Below are 18361 nucleotides of genomic sequence, written 5' to 3'. Positions count from 1 at the left end.
CCTCTCAATACCAAGCAACCCTGTTCACTCCTCCTGGTGTTCTCCTGACCGGCCAGCTGAAGACTGTAAAATGTTCTGGGAAATGACCCGAAGGGTCAGGAAGTGCTCTGGGAGCTGAGAATCTTCTATTGGCCTTGGGATTGAGAATCCAACACAGTGCCCCTTGGCCTTGGAACGGGTGCTTCTTGGCATTCTGCCTTGAGGCATGGGCATCTGCCCACCTGTCTGGAGGTTGACCTGGCTTCTGTTTCCTTTAGAAGCCCAACAATTCACAGTCTCTGGCACATTCACCCCACCAGCCTCACCACCATGCCATTACACATGCTCCATCACCCTGTGACCCTAAGACCTCTGCCCCTGTGTCCCTGCACTGGGCAGACTGGGTACAGAGAAAGGATGGCAGCAGGACATCTGGACAGCTGCTCCATTATGAGTGAAAGGGGAAACTTGTAGGCAGGGTGAAAAGCAAGGTGGACAGAAAAAACAATGGCCCAAAGTTGTAAATCCTTGGCCCATTGGGCAGAGGTGGAGACAACAGGCAGACTGCTGCCATAGACAGGTTGGCCTGGCAGAGGGCAATCAGAAATGGGGTAAAGGTCTCTAAACAGAGGCTTTGGGAAGGGTGCGGAAACAGGAGGGAGAAAGGAAAACAGCTCCAGGCACCGTGAGTGGCAAATGCAACAGCTTAGCAAGGGGCAATCTGACAGTCCATGATGCAGAAGGGACTGTCAAAGTACTGTACTCTCTAAAACACGCTACACCCAGTAAGCGTGAAATAAATACCAGTGACTGATTGATTGGTAAGCAGAGCAGGGTCCCAAGGCAGAAAGCTGCCACACAGCCAGGGTGGGTAGGAAATAGCACTCTGATTGGCCCATGCCTATGCTTGGAAAAAGCAACTTACCCCTGGACTGTAAGCCTTGTCCACAGGCCTCTCCATTGCCCAGCGCTGTCTGTCTCACCGCCTCAGGCACCAGGATGCACGGGCTCCAGGGGTGAGTCCTCCACCTGTGGTGGAGCAGAAGGTCTCTGGTCAGCCCTCCTTAGGACTGGAACTGGAAACCAGAGCTGGACTGCGTGTGGGTCCAGAACCACATGCAAGGTACATGGCAGCACCCTAATACCACAGGTCCTAGAGAGAGGTTTCGGGGGCAGGGTGGCGAGGGATGGGTAGGGAGACCTTGCCAGCCAGGCTGCAGTGTTTTGGGGACATTTACATTTACAGCTCCGTATCCTGCTGTGGGGCTGGGAGTGGCAGCACTGTGGGCTGGCCACTGGGCCAGGTGCCATTCCAGGGGATGGTGAGAGCCACCCTCCTCCCCTCTGGCTGCCAGCATTTTCTGAGGAGAGAATAGTCCCAGGGGAAGGTGGGGCCAGCAACGTACCACACCTGTGACAGCCCAGGTTTTGAAGGTGGGGAGGGACTGGATCAGCTCTTACATTAGATGGTTAACTCCTTGACTGCTGCTACTGTTTCTTGAGCTTCTGTTGTAAGAATAAGTAGGGGTCCAGCACTGTGATCTGTACCCAGCAGGTACACAGCACCATGCTCTGCCCACAGTAGGTGGGAAAGACATTTCCATGGTCAGGATTGATGTCAGTCAGCCAGCCAATGGATCTGCTGCAGGCATTTCTGGGATCATGGTGGTCCCAGACTGAGGAGCCTCTGCTCATAGCTGATTCCAGAAGCTCCCCCAGGCCCCTTTGTCCAGGCATTCAGGCAGCAGCTGTGCCAGCTCAATATTCACTGAGGGTTCTGGCAGAAGATTCTGACCACTCTGGGAAGGGGTGGGAATCGCCCTGGGGAGGAGAAGCAGCTGGACCATTGGAATACTTCTCCAGTCTTTCCCCAGTTCCCCTTGGGGGGGCCGCACTCTGGGTGATTTGGGGTCTTGAGGCACGCCCTCAGATGGGACCTGGATGATCTGGGCTAGGCTGATGCAGACAGGGTCGATGCGGGCAGACCACCTCAGGTTACCAATCTCCCCACCCAGACCCACCAGGGCAGAGGGGATCTGGGCCAGTAGCTAGTGGCTGTGGCTTGGGACCGTTGCACAGGCTACCCTGGGCAGATGATTTCTGTCTAGGGAACAATGTTGTAATCGGGAGAGAATGTTCCTTTTGGCCCTCCCATCATCTCAATAGCTTTGAGGCCCCGGCTGGGCAGGCTGGGGTTTGGCTATTGAGAGGGGTCACGAACACGGGGTCTGTACCGGAAGTTGGGGCAGGGCTGGGAGGCATCACACTCCCGCTCCTCGAACAAGGTGTCTGGACAGTCGCGCCCGCCGGCGGCTGCCTCCTCGATGATCACCCTGTAGCGGGATTGGCGGGCCCGGGGGCCGTTCCCTGCCAGAGACAGGGGATGAGAGGAAAAGTGGGAGTGCCCTTTCCCATATTCACCCTTGTCATAGTCTCAGTTCCGCTCCCCCTGCCCTAGCTCTGCCCTCCCTTTATGCCTTACCTCACCCCTACCTGCCCCTACCATCACCCCACCCCCAACATAGGAAGAAGAAGAGGAGAAGAAGCAAAATTTGGTTTTCATTTACCTGGGAAATTTATTTGTGTGCATTAAATAATCTTCTTGGAGACAGTAATTATTTTTAACCATCTCGACAGGTTTCCCTTCATAACAGAATTCTGAACAGAAGGTGCCAAGAAGGGAGGGGAAGTGACTGAGAGGGTGGGTCTGTGAATTGGTTAATTTTTATCATGGTGACCGGTGATTTGCCCCTATGATGAGGGTTGCAGCTCAACTCTGAGACTTTGGTGACTGAGGTTTGAGGATCACAGGACTGGACACCTAATTGCCCACTATGGAGAGTACCATTCAACCTGACCCAGAGTCCAGGGACAGGAAAGGACAGACAGAGGGAGGAAGGGAGGAAGAGAGAAAGAGAAGGAATGATTAATTGACTGAGGAATGGAGAAAGGTGGGAGGGGGAAAGGACAGAAGGGGAGGAAGCTGGCTGGCTCCCTCAGACCCTCTGCCCCTCATCCCTCGAGGTCTCCCTCCCTCCCTACGTCCCTCCCTCTCTCCCTCTATCAGGCTGCCATTAGCCCTAGGGAGTGGGTCAGGAGCTGAGCCTGTGAGCCAACTCTCCTGCCCTACAGCCCTGCCACTTACCTGGGTGGCACAAGCTTGGGCAGGGTGTCCACTCACTGAATGGCGTCACCACACAGTCCCGCCGGCACGGGAGCAGACACGGTTGCAGCGCCTCAGGTCGGAGGGCATCTGGGCACCTGCAAACCGGGTCGTGCCCACTGGGCCCAGTGCCATCGGGCCCAGCATCCCCTCCAGCCAACCCTACCACCTGCTGCACTGCTGCCCATTGGTGTCCATCACCCCTCCCCCAGACACCAGCCTTGGCATCCCCCACAGCTTCTCGCTTCAAACACAGACTTCCGACCACTGGCCCCTGGTCCCTAATGCCCTCTCCCTCACCAACCCGCTCTCTTCTCCCATTCTACCCCAGCTTGCACTCATCACTCTCCACAAGCAAACCTCCCAACCGTCCCTCGCTTTCACTTCTCCCACCCCACAACGCGACACTCAGGCTCTCCATCTGCTCTGCCTACCCTCCCTCCCCCATCAATCCCCCAAACCATGCCCTTCCCTGCCTTCACAGCCCTCCTAGAACCCCACCCCCACCAGAAGGCCTTCCTGGGCTAGTCTTTCCCCTCCCAAGATTGCCACCAGCCACCTCAGGGCTCATATATTTATCTGTCTGTTTATGGACTAGGAATTTATCTACTTGTCTTTATTATTTATATCTACTATCATTCTCCTAACTGTTGTGCATTTACCAATTTATTTCTGCTTGTCTCCCACATTAGGCTATAAATTTTTTGAGAGTAGAGACAGAGTCTCTTACTCCTCCTGCACCCTGCACAGTGCTCTGCACACAGCAGGTGCCTATCACGGTACTCTACACCCAATAGGAGGAGGAAGGAAGATGAGGAGGAAGATGGTGACAATCGACATCACCTCAACTACGTGAGCTGACTGATCTTTTCATACCTACCAACTCAGACTCTTGCAGTAGTGCAGTGCTCTGCACATTGTAAATGCTCAGTAAATAAATGCATTGATTGATTGGAAGCCAAAGACCAGATCCCAGCCCAAATACCACGAGGCCCCCTTCTCTTACCCCCTCCTGCTCTTGGCATTATCCCTGGTGCCACCTCCTCTCTGCCCCCTCAGGTGGTCCTGTGGACAGAAAGCCCTGCAGGGCCCTCTCTGACTTCCCAGACCTGGCCCCACTGCTGAACCCCGCTAGACCCTGCCCAATCCTGCCAGACCCTGGATAATGGGGATAATGGGCAGGTGGCTCCCTGGCCACTGTCGCTTGGTGCATGTGGCCACTGGAGCATGGTGGGTACTGGACACCTGGGCAGGGTTCAGCCATGCCTGTCAGCACCCAGAACCTGAGCAGGACTGACCACAGCCCATCCTGCATACTGCCCTGTGGCCTGCACCAGATCCTGTGTCTGGTCATAGGGGAAGTTTGCAGACATGCAGGGGCACTGAAAGCTCACTGCCTCAATCCCCAGCCTCATTAACAGCATGGAAGCCATTAGCACAGGCTTTACTTCTTGATACTGGAGCAAACACTCGCACTTTCCCTTTCCCGGTATGATGACATAACACAAGCGAGCTAGTCTACTTGGCCCTGCCCCCGACCCAAGATGCCTTCCCCGGGCACCTCCCCCTGAATCCCAGATTTCAGGGCCCAGGCACCTCCCCTCCGGTCCCAGAATACAGGTGCCTTGCCCAGGACCCCAGGCTCCAGGCCCAGTTTGAGAGTAAGTGCCCACCGGGGTTTGATGGTCCAGGGGCTTTGGCAGGAGCCCAGGGAGGAGAACAACACTGAAGAAGTCTACTCTTGGCAGTGTATGTCCTTCCCCCATGGCCATCATAGGCTCAAGGGTCACTGAGAGGGAGGCCCATCCCCATCATGATGCTCTCTACTTAGGGATCTCCTTCTCCAGGGTGGAGATAAAATGGTGTCAGCTGAACTGCAAAACCTCCCATGGGAAAAGCTTGCCCTTCCATGATTGGTAGCTGTTTCTTCAGCACTTTAATTGCTTTCACTGGCAGCTGCAGGATTGGATACCTCACATTCTGCACAGAGCAGATGCCCACTACATCATTTTGTGCACATTACATGCCCATTATAGTACCCTAGGCACAATAAGCTCTCAATACAGTGCCCTGTTCATAGTAGGTGCTCAGTACAGTGTTCCATTGGCAGTAGGTACCCAACACTGCACCTTGCACCCAGTAAGTTCTCAGAACAGCACTATGTGTACACTGAAAGAGTGCAGTATAGTACAACAGTGAAAAATGACAATACCTTTTTGAAGCAACTGGCCCAACATGACTGTTCACACAGGAAACCTTCCGGGTCTGGACCCCCATGCCGCACGTGGCTTGTCTGTTCCAGCCAATGGTGGAATTGAGGGCAGTCACCCCCACGGCATCCAAACAGGGGCCCCAGGATGACACCTCCCAGTAGAAGCGTGTGCAGGGATAATCGCTACAAGGGCGGAGCTGATGCAGGGCATGGCTGGAGGGGCAAGGCTTCCCACCTGAGAAGAGGAAGCGGATAGCAGGAGGGGCATTTACAGAGGACCATTGCCTCCTTGGAGTGGGAGAGGACAGCATCTGGACAGGGTTCATAAAGGACCGGGTGGCCACCACTGGGAAGAACATCAGCCCGGAGACCCTAAACCTTATGGGAGCTGGAGCCCCATTTCAGCCCAAACCTTCTGGGAGCTGGGATTGGCATTCCCATTCCACCCTCTTGGCTGCTCTGAGGATTCACTAATTATTCAATGAGGTAAGTGCACTGAGAAGGAGCATGACCTAGTGAATAGAGCCCAAGCCTGGGCATCAGAAGGACCTGGGTTATAATTCCATCTCTGCCACTTTTCTCCTGTGTGATCCTGGGTAAGTCACTTAAATTCTCTGTGCCTCAGTTACCTCATCTGTAAAATGCGGGCTACGACTGTGAGCCCCATGTGGGACAAGGGACTGTGTCCACCCTGACTAGTTCATCTCTACTCCAGCATTTAGTATAGTGCGTGGCGAATACTAAGTGCTAGGCAAATATAACAGCTATTATTATTATTATCATCATCATCATCATCATCATCCTCAGAGGTAGGCCAGACACTCCAGTGGCAAAGACCAAAGGGAGGGAAATCTACCTATGTGTGGGAGGAAAGGAAAGGGTTAGATACATTCAGAGCTCAGCCGTCTGCTCTAGGTCCCCGGGGGGAACACTTGTCTTTGTCTGTAATTTATTTATTTATATTAATGTTTGTCTCTTCCTCTAGACTGTAAATTCCCTGTGGGCAGGAATCTTGTCTGTTGTATTCTCCCAAGTGCTTAATATAGTGCATTGCTCACAGTAGGTTTTTTTTTAATGGTTTTTATTAAGCACTTACTATGTGCCAGGCACAGTACAAAGTACTGGCGCGGATACGGGCTACTCAGATTGGACACAGTTCATGTCCCACCTGAGGCAGACTCACAGTCTTAATCCCCATTTTGCAGATAAGGTAACTGAGGCCCAGAGAAGCTAAGCAGGCAAGTGGCAGAGCCGGGATTAGAACCCAGGTCCTTCTGATTCCCAGGCCCGAGATCTATCCACTAGGCAATGCTGTTTCTGAGTAAGTGCTCAATAAATATGATTGGTTGATTGACTGAGGGAGAATCAGGGATGGAGAGGAGAGAGTCCTATCTCTCTGGCCACTCAGTCTAAGTCTCTCTGGCAGGCTTTTCCTCTGCCTCCCGTCCTCTAACTGTGGGTGTCTCTCAGGGTTTACTTCTGCATCTCCTTCTATTCTCCATCTAAACCCACTCCCTTGAACTCATTTGCTCCCATGGCTTCAACTACCACCACTTCAACTACTGACTAAGCCCTCATTTCTTCTTTTCCCACTCCCTTCTGCGTCACACTGATTTGCTCCCTTTATTCACCGCTCCTTCAGCCTCACAGCACTTATGTACATAACAATAATTTATTTGTTCATATTAATGTCTGTCTCTCCCTGCGAGCTCAATGTGGGCAGGGATTGTGTGGGTCCTGGAATCTGGGGTCCAGGGTGAAGTGCCCAGGGGGTGGCATCTTGGGTGGGATTGTGTCTACCAACTCTCCCAAGTGCTTAGTACAGTGTTCTGCACACAGCAAGTGTTCAATAAGTACAATTGATTGATTGATTGAGAGTCAGAGGTATCAGATGGCCCATCCCTAGCCACGAGGGCAGGAGTCCAGGAGTGCCACCATCTCATGACTCCTCCCAGCATCCTGGTGCCACTGTCGGAGACAGTCCTGAGTGGGTTGATTGGTTGACTGGTGGGAGGATCAGGGAATTTCTTACCTGTAAATGAGGAAATCCTAAACGGATCACACTTACCATTGCCAGATGGGGCCAAGACTTCCCGTGTCCTGCTCTGTGTCCCCTCCCCACTCCTCCCCGTACAGGCCTGGGGGCATGGAGTCCACTGTGTCCACTCGCTGAGCACGCAGTCCGAGTCGCAGGGGACTGTGCAAGCTGTCCACTCATCAGGAGGGGGTGAGGGGCAGAGCTGGGGGGCCACCGCTTCACCTGAAATAAACCAAACCATCCAAAGGTCACTGGAGGGAGAGACAAGTGCTCGGCAGGCTTGCAGCCATAGATCCCTCAATCGGTCCTGACTCACGGGGGCCCGGCAGCCGATTGCTGGACTGTCGAGCCCACTCACGTGCCCCCATATCCTCCCCGGACCACAAGGACACCTGGCACCATTGAGCTTTCAAACATTGGAGGACAGACTTTCCATGGCTACTGGCAGCCCAAGGGTGCCAGCCAGTAATGTTGCAGTTCACTTTTGCCCCACAGTCTCCATCATGCCTCTGTCCACTCTCTGCCCCCCAAACTTCTCTGCTACCCACTCTCTGCCCTCCATCCTCTGTCTGTCTCCCACTTCTAGACTGTGAGCTCATTATTGGGTAGGGACCATCTCTATATGTTGCCGGTTTGTACTTTCCAAGTGCTTAGTACAGTGCTCTGCACACCCTAAGCGCTCAATATATATGACTGAATGAATGAATGAATCCTCCTCACCATGCTGCTATCCACTCTCTGTGCCATGGTTCCCCCCACAGCCACACTGCTGTCCACTTTGCTCCGTGGTCCACCTGTTACAAAGAGTAGGAAAGCAGCCTTCCAGGCTACAGTTTATGTCCCAGCGAAGCCTGAGATGAGGGTGGACGTGGGACCCACTGATACAGTTTCCTGGCCGTGCTTTAAAAAGCCAGCAGAACTGCAAGGAGAAGTCAGGACCAGCACACTGGTCACCATGAGCCTCAGTTTCCTGCCTGTAACTCGAGGGGTGGAGGAGCCTCTTAAGTCATTTGGAGATCAGCAGAAACAGTGGTATGCCAGATTCTGGCTGTGTTCTCTGCCTCACCAGCATCCCCAGCCATACACTGGCGAGGCTCAGCCTGAGCTAGCTAGTGAGCTGGAGCCGACCTCCTCCAGCCCGCACCACACTGGGTGTTCACCCGCTCCAGGAGACAAATGGAACCATTTTTGGGCTCCATCTCTGCGAGGTCGGACCTTAATTATGCCGTTAATGACTACGATGATGTCATTGCCCATGAGGACAACTCCCTCTGTGTCCGAAGCTCGGAGGTCATCCAATTGGCTAACTGGTCTGCCGGCCCCAGCAACGACCCTCCGATCCCATGCTAATCACTATGATTAAGGGAAGCTTCAGCTTCTGGTGGCTTCTGGGCAGGTGGGGCCGTGGCATGCATTGATGCCAGAGAATCCGTCTGGTCTGCAAATTGCTGCTTCAACTAAGCCCCTCCCGGGGCTCAGCATTCCCCTGCCCCAATAGCTGAGGGGTGAAGCCCTGGGTCAGGTCATCTGGGAGAACCACTGGCCCCTCTGCCTGACTCCCTCCCAGCAGCAGCAGCAGCAGCAGCAACAGCTGTGCCAGATGGGAAGGATTTGCTGAGGGTGGGTGCCAGCAGGAGGCTTTAGGGTGGCACCGGGCTGGGTGGAAAGCAGCAACAGGGCACGTGCCAGCTGGGAAAGCAGGATGAGTGTTTCAAGAACCCAATGCAACGCAATGCCTGACAGTCAGGGAAGAGGTAACAACTTGGGCTGCAGAGACTAAGAAGTAGGAGGCAGGGCCAAACTGGGGCTGCATACGAGCTGCTCGGCACAGCCCGACAGCGTCTCCACGCAGTATCTGTGGACTAGCCTTCCTACCAGCCACACATCCACCATTAATCCATGCCATTTATTGAGTACTGACTTGTGTAGAGCACTGAACTCAGGGATGGGGAAAGAACAATGTAGTAGAGTTGGCAGACACAATCCCTGTCCTCAAAGAGCTCCCACTGTCTGCAGCTTCTTGTCAGTTTAGGCTGACAACCTTCCCCACACATCCCTATACAACCACACACATACCCCTACACAACCACACACACCCCCAACACAGCCACACACATATTTTCACAGTCACAAGCACCCTTTCACAATCACACATTCACCCCTACACAATCACACATACAAATACAGACATACAATGGGAAATAGAAGCAGGAAAAGCTGCTGAAGCATTTGTGACAGGAAACCCAAACATGCCACTTTCCCTTCCCCCCAACTTTGTTATTAAAACAGGAAGTTTTCCTTGTTGGGGAAGAGTTTTGATGGCAAGACTTTCTGCATTTATTTGCTCAAGGAATAGAGGCAAATAGAAGAAAACATTAAAAGCTTCAGTGTTGATCTATCTTTTAAAATGCAAGCAGATTTTGACATCACTATAGGGCAGAAAATTCATACACTATATATGAGGGTGATTACATTACTGTTTCCGATTCATTTTTCTCCACTCGCACATGCAATATGATTCTGCTTCTGAACCGTTATTTATTTTGCCTTTTACTCAGTTGAGTGCACAGATACATGAATTGTAATAAAACGTGGCTAATTGCAGAAATATTGAGATGCTGCTAGGGCCAACGTGCACTTGCTCTGTCAGCCTGTTTGCTTCTCTGCTGGGATTCTGAGACCTCTCCATTTTCAGGGGGAGCAGAGGGGATACCCGGACTCCCAGGAGTCAACCATCTCAAGGCCTACCCACTTGCATCCCCGAAATCTGCCCCGGGCCCAGCCAGAAGCCAGCGATGGATGATATTGTTGGTTGATGCAGAGCATTTCTTGGAAAGAGGGGGCCGGGGTCCCACCCTGGGTGTGATGTAGTTTGAAGCCATTGTTTGAGCTCGCCATTGAGCTAAGAACCCTGAGATGACCCTGCCCCAGGGAAGCAGAAAGGGTGGGTTTGAATAGATTTGTTTACCGATCTTAGTGATGCTAAGCCGGCCAGATGGGGCCAGCCTGGGAGCCTTGGTTCTCGGGGAGACTGGAGAGCTCACCAGACACTGACAGTGGTCAGCGCTCACCTAGTCTCTGTGTTCCTCAGGGTGGACAACTGCGTTTCCTTCATCTCCTGGAATGGTGGCTTGGGATTTATCCAAAACAAAACTCATTCTCCCCAAATAACCTCCAGCTTCTGAAACAAGTCTGGAGAAATCATTCACCCACAGCAGTGTCAGTAGTGTTCCTAAAGATGGAAAATCTGGGCTTGGAACTCCGCTTTGGGTGAATGTCAAACAGCTGCTCCCCAAATCCCACCCAATGGGGAAAAAGTGTCCCCATTGGAGATGGAGGGCAACAGGTTCAAATCCAGGAACCCCAACTTCCTGGCAGGAAACCTAACTTCCCCATTAGGGAGTCCATCCTGACAGGGAGCTGTGCAGCAGGGAACACCAGCCAGTCCATAGGGGTTTGGATGGATCCACGGACAACTGTCCATGCTGGGTCACTGGGGAGGGTCAGGGATGGAGGGGGAGAGTCAGGGGTGTTGGTTGGTCTGTGCTGGATCACTGAAGGAGAGTCAGAAGTGCTGGATAGTCCATGCTGGGTCACTGGGGGAGAGTCAGGGATGGAGGAGGCAGTCAGAAATGTTGGATGGTCCATGCTGGGTCACTGGGGGAGAATCAGGGATGAAGAGGGGAGAGTCAGGCTGAGTATCCAGGAGGGCAACCAGCATACAATTCCTCCAAGTGTCCTGGTCCCCTTGCAGGGGACAAAGTCCTGGATCAGATGGACTGTGGGAATGGTGAGCCCATTTCATATTCTTATGTTGTGCCCTTCCCAAAGCTAAAGGATCACCTAGTCAGTGGGCTGGGAAGGGGATTTGAATCTCAGGACATTTAGGTAGAGGTTGTAGTTGGAAAGTCAATATTCATATTTCTTTCTTTCCGTTGTCTCTCTTTTCTCAGGCCAATTAGAGCATAAGCTCTGTGAGGGCAGGGACTGTGCATTTTCCAAGCACCCAATACAGGGCTCAACACACAGCAGCACGAGTGCAACTCCCTGCACACATTAGGTGCCCAGGACAGTGTCCTGCCTACAGGAGGTGCCCTGTAAAGGGCTCTGCAAATAGTAGGTGCTCAGGAGAGCATTCCGCACACATTAGGTGTTCAGTAATGAGCTTTGCACACAGTGGATGTGGAATCATGGCACTCCATCCTGATGATGATTAACTGAAATGCACATTCTACCATGTAGGGCTGAACTTTGCCTCAAGGCAAAAGTTATCTGTGTGTGCGGTTTTGCATTTCACTACAGCAGTGACATTTTAAAATGTTATTTTCCCCCCTTTAGCATTTGAATTCAGATTGCTGGTGTCTTGTCTTGTATTTCTTTTATTTTTGTCAGCCTGATGTCTCACGTTCTTTTAAATTCCTCTGGGAAGTCACGGCGGGAGAGGAAACAGCAGGACCAATGGTTCTCATCTCTCTGGGAGGAGGTCATCGGACAGTTCTACCAGGTGGATGCCCGTAGCCCCAAGACTTCCGCTGACCTCCTGACATTCTCTCTAGGTGGACAGAAGGGAATGAGCAGGCAAGACGGCGCCACTCTCTCAAATGATGCAAGGAGCCTTGTTCCAGCCATCCGCACCGTTGCCACACACCCGTGCACTCCCGGGAGCTCTTATGTTTCCAGATTCAGCCCCCTGTTCCCAGTGCAATTTCCTGACTCTAATTAGCTCCTGGGCAACTGGGACATGAAGCTAAGTGAAGCGGAGCCCAAGTTTGGAGGCATCCAGTCCCCCCAAACCCTCCAGAGCTCATTTGCACCTCTGCTCCGAGCAGATGCGTCAATCTCACAACACAACTTCGCCAGCCATGTCTTCTACCCTAAGAATTGTGAGCTTCTGGAATCTCAGGTCCCATCTTTGCAGGGCCAAGGTACTCCAGACCGAGGCCTAACCAAAAAGAAGGAGAATAAATCTAATGCTTAAACAACTAGACCAAACTTTTCCAAGGAGCATATCTACAAACCAAACGATAGTTAGTTCAGTCTCAATAAAGGGCACTGTGACTGGCTATGGAAACACCAGCCCAGCCTATGAACACCACATGGACATTGCAGGATCAATTATATATTAAGATGGGAATGCAGGAGTGAGATGCTATTGATCTAAGATATAGATCAAAGAAAAGTACTGGAGCCCAGTCAGCATGCTGAGCAACAAAGGAGCAGACATGATAAGCATAAGGGGTGAGCCCGGGGAATCCGGGCCCACAGGAAGATGTGCAGCTGGACACACCACCGGACAGTACCCGAAGGTTGGAAAAGGTAATCCACAGAGGAACCTCTGTGCTGACTCACTGCAGGGAGAGTCAGGAATAGAGAGGGAAAAGGCATGGGGGTTGGACGGTCTATACTGAGTTACTGGAGTGAGTTTGAGACAGAGAGGGGAGAGTTAGGGGAGTTCGGTGGTCTACGCTGGATCACGGGAGAGTCAGATGGAAAGGGGAGAGTTAAGGGTTCATTCATTCATTCAATCAATTGTATTTATGGAGCATTTACTGTATGCAGAGCACTGTTGTAAGAGCTTGGGAAAGTACAAAATAAAAATAATCAGACACATTCCCTGACCAAAACAAGCTTCAGTCTAGATGCCTGTTAAGTGGTCCATGGTGAGTCACTTGAAGGCTGAGCAATGAGGAATAAGAAGAGCAACCCCCGAATGATGCCCCCTATGTCAGTCCCATGATCCAGCTAGCTGGACTCTGCCTCTGACAGTGCTGGCAGAACACTTGGAGGAACCATGTGCTGGCTGTCCTCTCAGATACCCATCCTCTGGGTTAGAAACAGGCCAACCAACATGACCCACCCCTGATCGTCCAACACCCCTGACTTTCCCATCTCCATCCCTGAATCTCCCCCAGTGACCCGCCATGGAACATCCAACACAGTCCCTTGTTTTCTCTTAGAGTGCCCTTCTTTGCTGACAGATCCAAAGTCTCTTGGTCCTTGTCTGGTGTTCAGACCCTGGCATACAAGATCCCAAGCATGGGTACACTTGGATCTGTGAACTCTGGACATTTGATATTCACCCCAACCTCAACCCTGCAGCTCTTATGTACATATCTTTAAATTACATAGAATAAATTATCTATTTATATTAATGTCTGTCTCTCCCTCTAGACTATAAGCTTGTTGTGGACGGGGAGAAAGTGGAAGAGCTGGGTGGGAGAGAAGGTGGGAGAGATGGGTTTGAGAGAAGGTGGGAGAGGTGGGTGAGCGAGGAGGAAGGAGAGGAGGTGGGAGAGGTGGAAGGAGAGGAGGTAAAAATGCAGGCAGGCTGGTGGCAGGGGCTGAGTTCTCCTGGGGGCTCAGCTTTGCAGAGAACCCCCTGGGTTCATTGTTTTTGGCTTTAACTAGAACATAATCTCAGCAAATGGCCTGATGAAACAATGAACATAAAAGTGGTACGAGAAATATTGTTAAACACTTTCAGAAGAAATTAATGTGTATTGCTGAAGTCTTGGATCCTGTGTTTCTCTCTACTTAGATGCAGTTTAAATGTATGACTTCACTTTCAACCACGTCAGCCCGGGCATTTCTGAACGCCTCCTCCCCAGCCTCTTCACATCCCGGCACTGGTCGGCCCCACACAGGTATTCCTTCTTATGTGGGATAATTACCCTCACGACTGAACATTCACATCTGAACATCAAAGCATCCTAACTGGACCTAGACCCACGACCCAGTTCATGTCCACCTCAGCCCGTGGATAATTAATTTATCCCAATTCCCTACTACTATGGCAGGCATGTTTGGACCCTGTCCTCCCAGCCCAGACCTAAGGGCAGACCTGGCCACTAGCTGGTTACTCTCATAGGTGTGGAAGCCCACTGGGGCCTGGACAGCCTAACTGGGCCATCTGCACCGATCGGCACGTCCACTGGCATGTCCACTGCCATACCCTGGTTTACAGAGACCCCAGGCAAAGGGCAAGAGACAAATCCCCCAGTTTCCCAGATTGAAACTTGAGCACTTCTGGCCGGGACACCCAGCGGCCCACTGTTGGCTGGCCCATCATCAGTTCCCAGGCACTGCTGGGCTCTGGCCGGGGAAGAGACCAGATCCCCCGGCTCAGTTTCTGGAGCAGCCCGGGGTCAGATCCTGGCACATGGCTGGGCAGCACCTCTGCCCACCATGAGAAGCCTTTCCCAGCTTCCCCCAGCCTCTAGACCCCGCCAGGCTCCAGTGCTGGGACAGAGAAGGAACAATGTGGTGGATTGGGTCAGAGCCAGGGGGCAGGCAGCAGGTCTTGGGGGCCTGAGTGGAGAAGGTGGGTCTCCAGAAAGGTGGCAGAGGCTTCCGTAAGGGTGAAGGCAGCTGAGGGTGTGGTGGGACCAGAGCAGAGGGCAGAGTGAGGGCTTTCTGGAGGAGGAGAGGTCTGAAGACCACTTGGAAGGAGGAGGGATGGTGAGGGCATGCCCAGAAAGGGTCTATCTGCCCAGCCTTAATTCTGGTCTGATCACATGTGCAGGTAAGGGTTTCTCCACCTCGGCCCACCCTGCCCTGCCCCACCAGGCTCCCAAGAATCAGAAGCTTCAAATCTCCAGCCTTAATCTTCAGACAGACTTGGAAAAGCTGCCCTCCTCCTCCCTGCCCTGCACCCCACCAGCCATCCCTCCTCAGCTTCTCCTGCCCCCCTGCCCCCAACTTCTCCTGCTTCTCCCACTCCTCCTGCCCTCCTGACTCCCCATACTACCCCTGCTCCTCCCACTGCCAAGGTGAATATTGCAAAAGGAGACACCTGCGTGGTATGGATTCAAGTCAATGCCTGGACGGGGAGCTAACAGCTGCTGGATAAATGCTTGCGTAGGGTTTAGACGCTCAAAATATGAAAAGTGGAAATGTTTGCCTTCAAACCAACTGCTAGCCAGGAGCCCAACACCCGGTACCTTTCCTGCTGAGAGAATCCCGGCTTCCCAGAGAATCAAAAATTTCCAAAGGGCAGCGAAAGGTCGGAGCGTGAGAGATCCAGCTTGGGTTCCACCTGTCTAGCCCACAGTGACTGTCTCAGGTTATAGGGGCAGCGGTGGTGACAGTTGTGGCAGCAGCAGTGCTGACAGTGGTGGTAGCAGTGGCTGTGGCAGCGGCAGTTAAGTGGACAGTGGCCACCCCTGGTGTCCGAGGGTCTGTGTTCTTCTGTCTGGTCACCCCCACGTAGCCAGGCAGAGATCTCACAGCGGCCCAGAGGAGACTTTGGGGCATCAACTTTGGGGTCACTGACAGAGTGGAGCATGGCAGGGTTTGGGAGCAGCAGGCCTGAATGAGCCGCAAAAGTCAAGAGAGCTCAGCCTTCCTCAGGCAGCCCACTCCGGGGCAGCTGGACTGGGCAGGAAGGGGCCGGTCAGCAGCAAGAGCAGGTGCTCTGATCACACACTGTGCGAGGCCATCCTGCTGCCTAGGGGCCTCAGAGAGGAGGCGCTTGGATTTCCAGCTTGTGAGGTCTGAGGACCCTCCCTCTGGCCCAGAGAATTCATAGGGTGTCAGGCTGAAGCTTCCCAGGTGGTTGTGAGGCTCTCTGATCATGGGGTCCAAAGGGCCCCAGGGACCCCAGGGATGGAACCCTCAGCCCATGGCTTGTATGAGAGACACACACTTCTTCTGAGGCCTTCAACCCAGTCCAGGCAACAAGCGACTGGGTCCCTACTGGATGCAGAGAGCAGTACTAAATGCTTACCATGCACAGGACACGGTGCTATACACTGTACACTGTGTGAGAAGCAGCATGGCTTAGTGGAAAGAGCACGGGCTTGGAAGTGAGAGGACATGGGTTCTAATTCTGGCTTCGCCACTTGTCTGCTGTGTGACCTTGGGCAAGCCACTTCACTTTTCTGTGCCTCAGTTACCTCATCTGTAAAATGGAGATTAGGACTGTGAGCCCCACGTGGAACAACCTGATTACCTTGCCTCTTGGCACATAGTAAGTGCTTAACAAATGTCATCATTATTATTACTATTATTACTAAACACTTGTGAGTGCAAAGCACTGTACTAGTCTTTTCTGTGAGAAGCAGTGTGGCCTAATGGATAGAGCATGAGCCTGGGAATCAGGAGGACTTGGGTTCTAATCCCGGCTCTGACACTTGTCTGCTGTGTGACCTTAGGCAAGTCACTTAGTTTCCCTGTGCCTCAGTTACCTCATCTGTGAATTGGGGCTAAAGACGGTGAGCCCATGTGGAACATGGACAGTCCAACCTGATTAGCTTCCATCTACTCCAGTGTTTAGTAAGCACTCAACAAATGCCATAAAAAAGTGCTGTACTGGGCACCTACTATGTGCAGAGCACTGTAAGTGAGCACCTAGCGTGCTAGTGTGCACTGCAATGGGCATCTAGAGTGCAAAGAAGGCTGGCCTGGCTGTTTACTAAGTGTGGAGGGGTTAGGTGTTTAGGGAACAGTCAAATGGGGGTAAGGACGTGCTGAGCTGGGCCTTCCACAGCTGGGAGATCTACCCCTACCCCTACCCCTATGATGAGCAGCACCTTTGGAATGGGGGTGACTCTAGAGTTTGGGGGTAGCCCTTATAGCTTCCTGCCTCTGTCCCCGCCCCTCAAACAGTGGCACTCCCTTCCTGCCAGAGCAACTCCAGACCCCACTTCCCACCCCAGCCCAGGTCATGCACCTGCCAACCCCACACCTCAAAGCAGGATGCCACTGTCCATGTCAAAACCAAGGGTGTCTCTGCTGTTCTAGATTTCCTGCCGACAACACCCAGAGATTTACCGCTGAAGAGATTCATTAGCCCAGAACGCAGTGTTGCCAAGATAATGAGTCATTTTTCACCCAGTGGGAATTGATTTTCCAGAACTGGACTTTCCCGCTGCAAGTGAGGACAGCAATCGATCAGGCCCAGCATCCCCTGGCACGGCACTGGCTCGGCCACCCACGGGACCCCCGGCTCCCAGGCTGTTAGAGAGGTGAGGGAGCAGCAGAGCATCTATCCGGTCAGTGATGATCCATGGGAATAAGAGACGTTCTTGCCTCCCAGGCCGCAGCTCAGCTGCCACAGTTCTGACCATGGTCACGGTGCACTTCTTACCCTATGTCCAGAGAGAGCACACATCCACTAGCCCTGGTTGTAGGAACATCTGACACAACCTCAGCCACCACCACTACCATGGCTACAGCCACAGCCACCAGACAGGCCAGCCCAGGCCAGCAGCTGTTCTGGAAGGAGGAGAACCCACCAAGGCCAATAAAGTGACTCCCGGGGATTAGACCAGTGCTGGATTCAGCCCCAGCTCACCGACATGCCCATAAAGAACCTGGCAAGGGCTAAAGGGACTGGACCGTTTCATTGTGTTGGCTTGGAGGTGAGTCCCGACCTCCTCCTTGAGATAGGCCAACCCAAAGGGGCTAATGGCCTTGGGCAGAGATGGTCTGGAAGAACACAGAGAGGCTTGCTCTAAATGACTCCATCGAGGGGAGATAAGGCATGGTTTAGCCCCAGTCCAGAAGCCACTCTGCTAAGAGGGAAGAAGGGACCCCCACCACACCCCCATCCCAGCCCCCAGCTTTCAGTCTATCCTGGACGAAGCTGAGAACAAGCAGAATGTTAGACACAATCCAAGGCTGGATACTTTTTCACCCACACGCTCCGAGCAATATGTGTTTTTTAAAATCACAAAGCAGTTTCTCTCTTTAGCATTTAAATCGATTTCACCTGCTTCCATCTGCAATTTTCATTTTCATTACAACAGAGTGTGGTTGCGGAAACACTGATAATTAGGATGGGTTTCCACCTGTCTCCTCGAATTGTCCCCTCCACAAACCTGCTAGCATCTCTCTCCACCTTTCCTCCCCCTCCCTCCCTCCCTTCAACTGCTCTTCTTCTAGTCACTCCAGCTGTGCAGATGGTGGATGATCTGAAGCACTCCTGGAGAGTGCCATACCAATCCCAACCCCTGACCTCAACCCCATT

The 18361-nt window shown here is 52.7% G+C and overlaps 1 protein-coding gene across 1 annotated transcript in view; it reads right to left on the bottom strand.

Moving 5' to 3' along the window:
* THSD7B (thrombospondin type 1 domain containing 7B) overlaps positions 1–18361 on the bottom strand; it is a 134564-nt gene that overhangs the window by 64234 nt on the left and 51969 nt on the right. Inside the window, exons 7-11 of the mRNA XM_038751316.1 lie at positions 7423–7614; positions 5355–5589; positions 3125–3240; positions 2214–2346; positions 905–1008 (exon numbers count right to left, since the gene is read on the bottom strand). Coding sequence (XP_038607244.1) covers positions 905–1008; positions 2214–2346; positions 3125–3240; positions 5355–5589; positions 7423–7614 — 780 coding nt within the window. The remainder of the gene's footprint in view (positions 1–904; positions 1009–2213; positions 2347–3124; positions 3241–5354; positions 5590–7422; positions 7615–18361) is intronic.

Source organism: Tachyglossus aculeatus, chromosome 9 (genome assembly GCF_015852505.1).
Source record: "Tachyglossus aculeatus isolate mTacAcu1 chromosome 9, mTacAcu1.pri, whole genome shotgun sequence".
NCBI classification, from domain to species: domain Eukaryota; kingdom Metazoa; phylum Chordata; class Mammalia; order Monotremata; family Tachyglossidae; genus Tachyglossus; species Tachyglossus aculeatus.
This window is presented reverse-complemented; position numbering and strand designations above follow the sequence as displayed.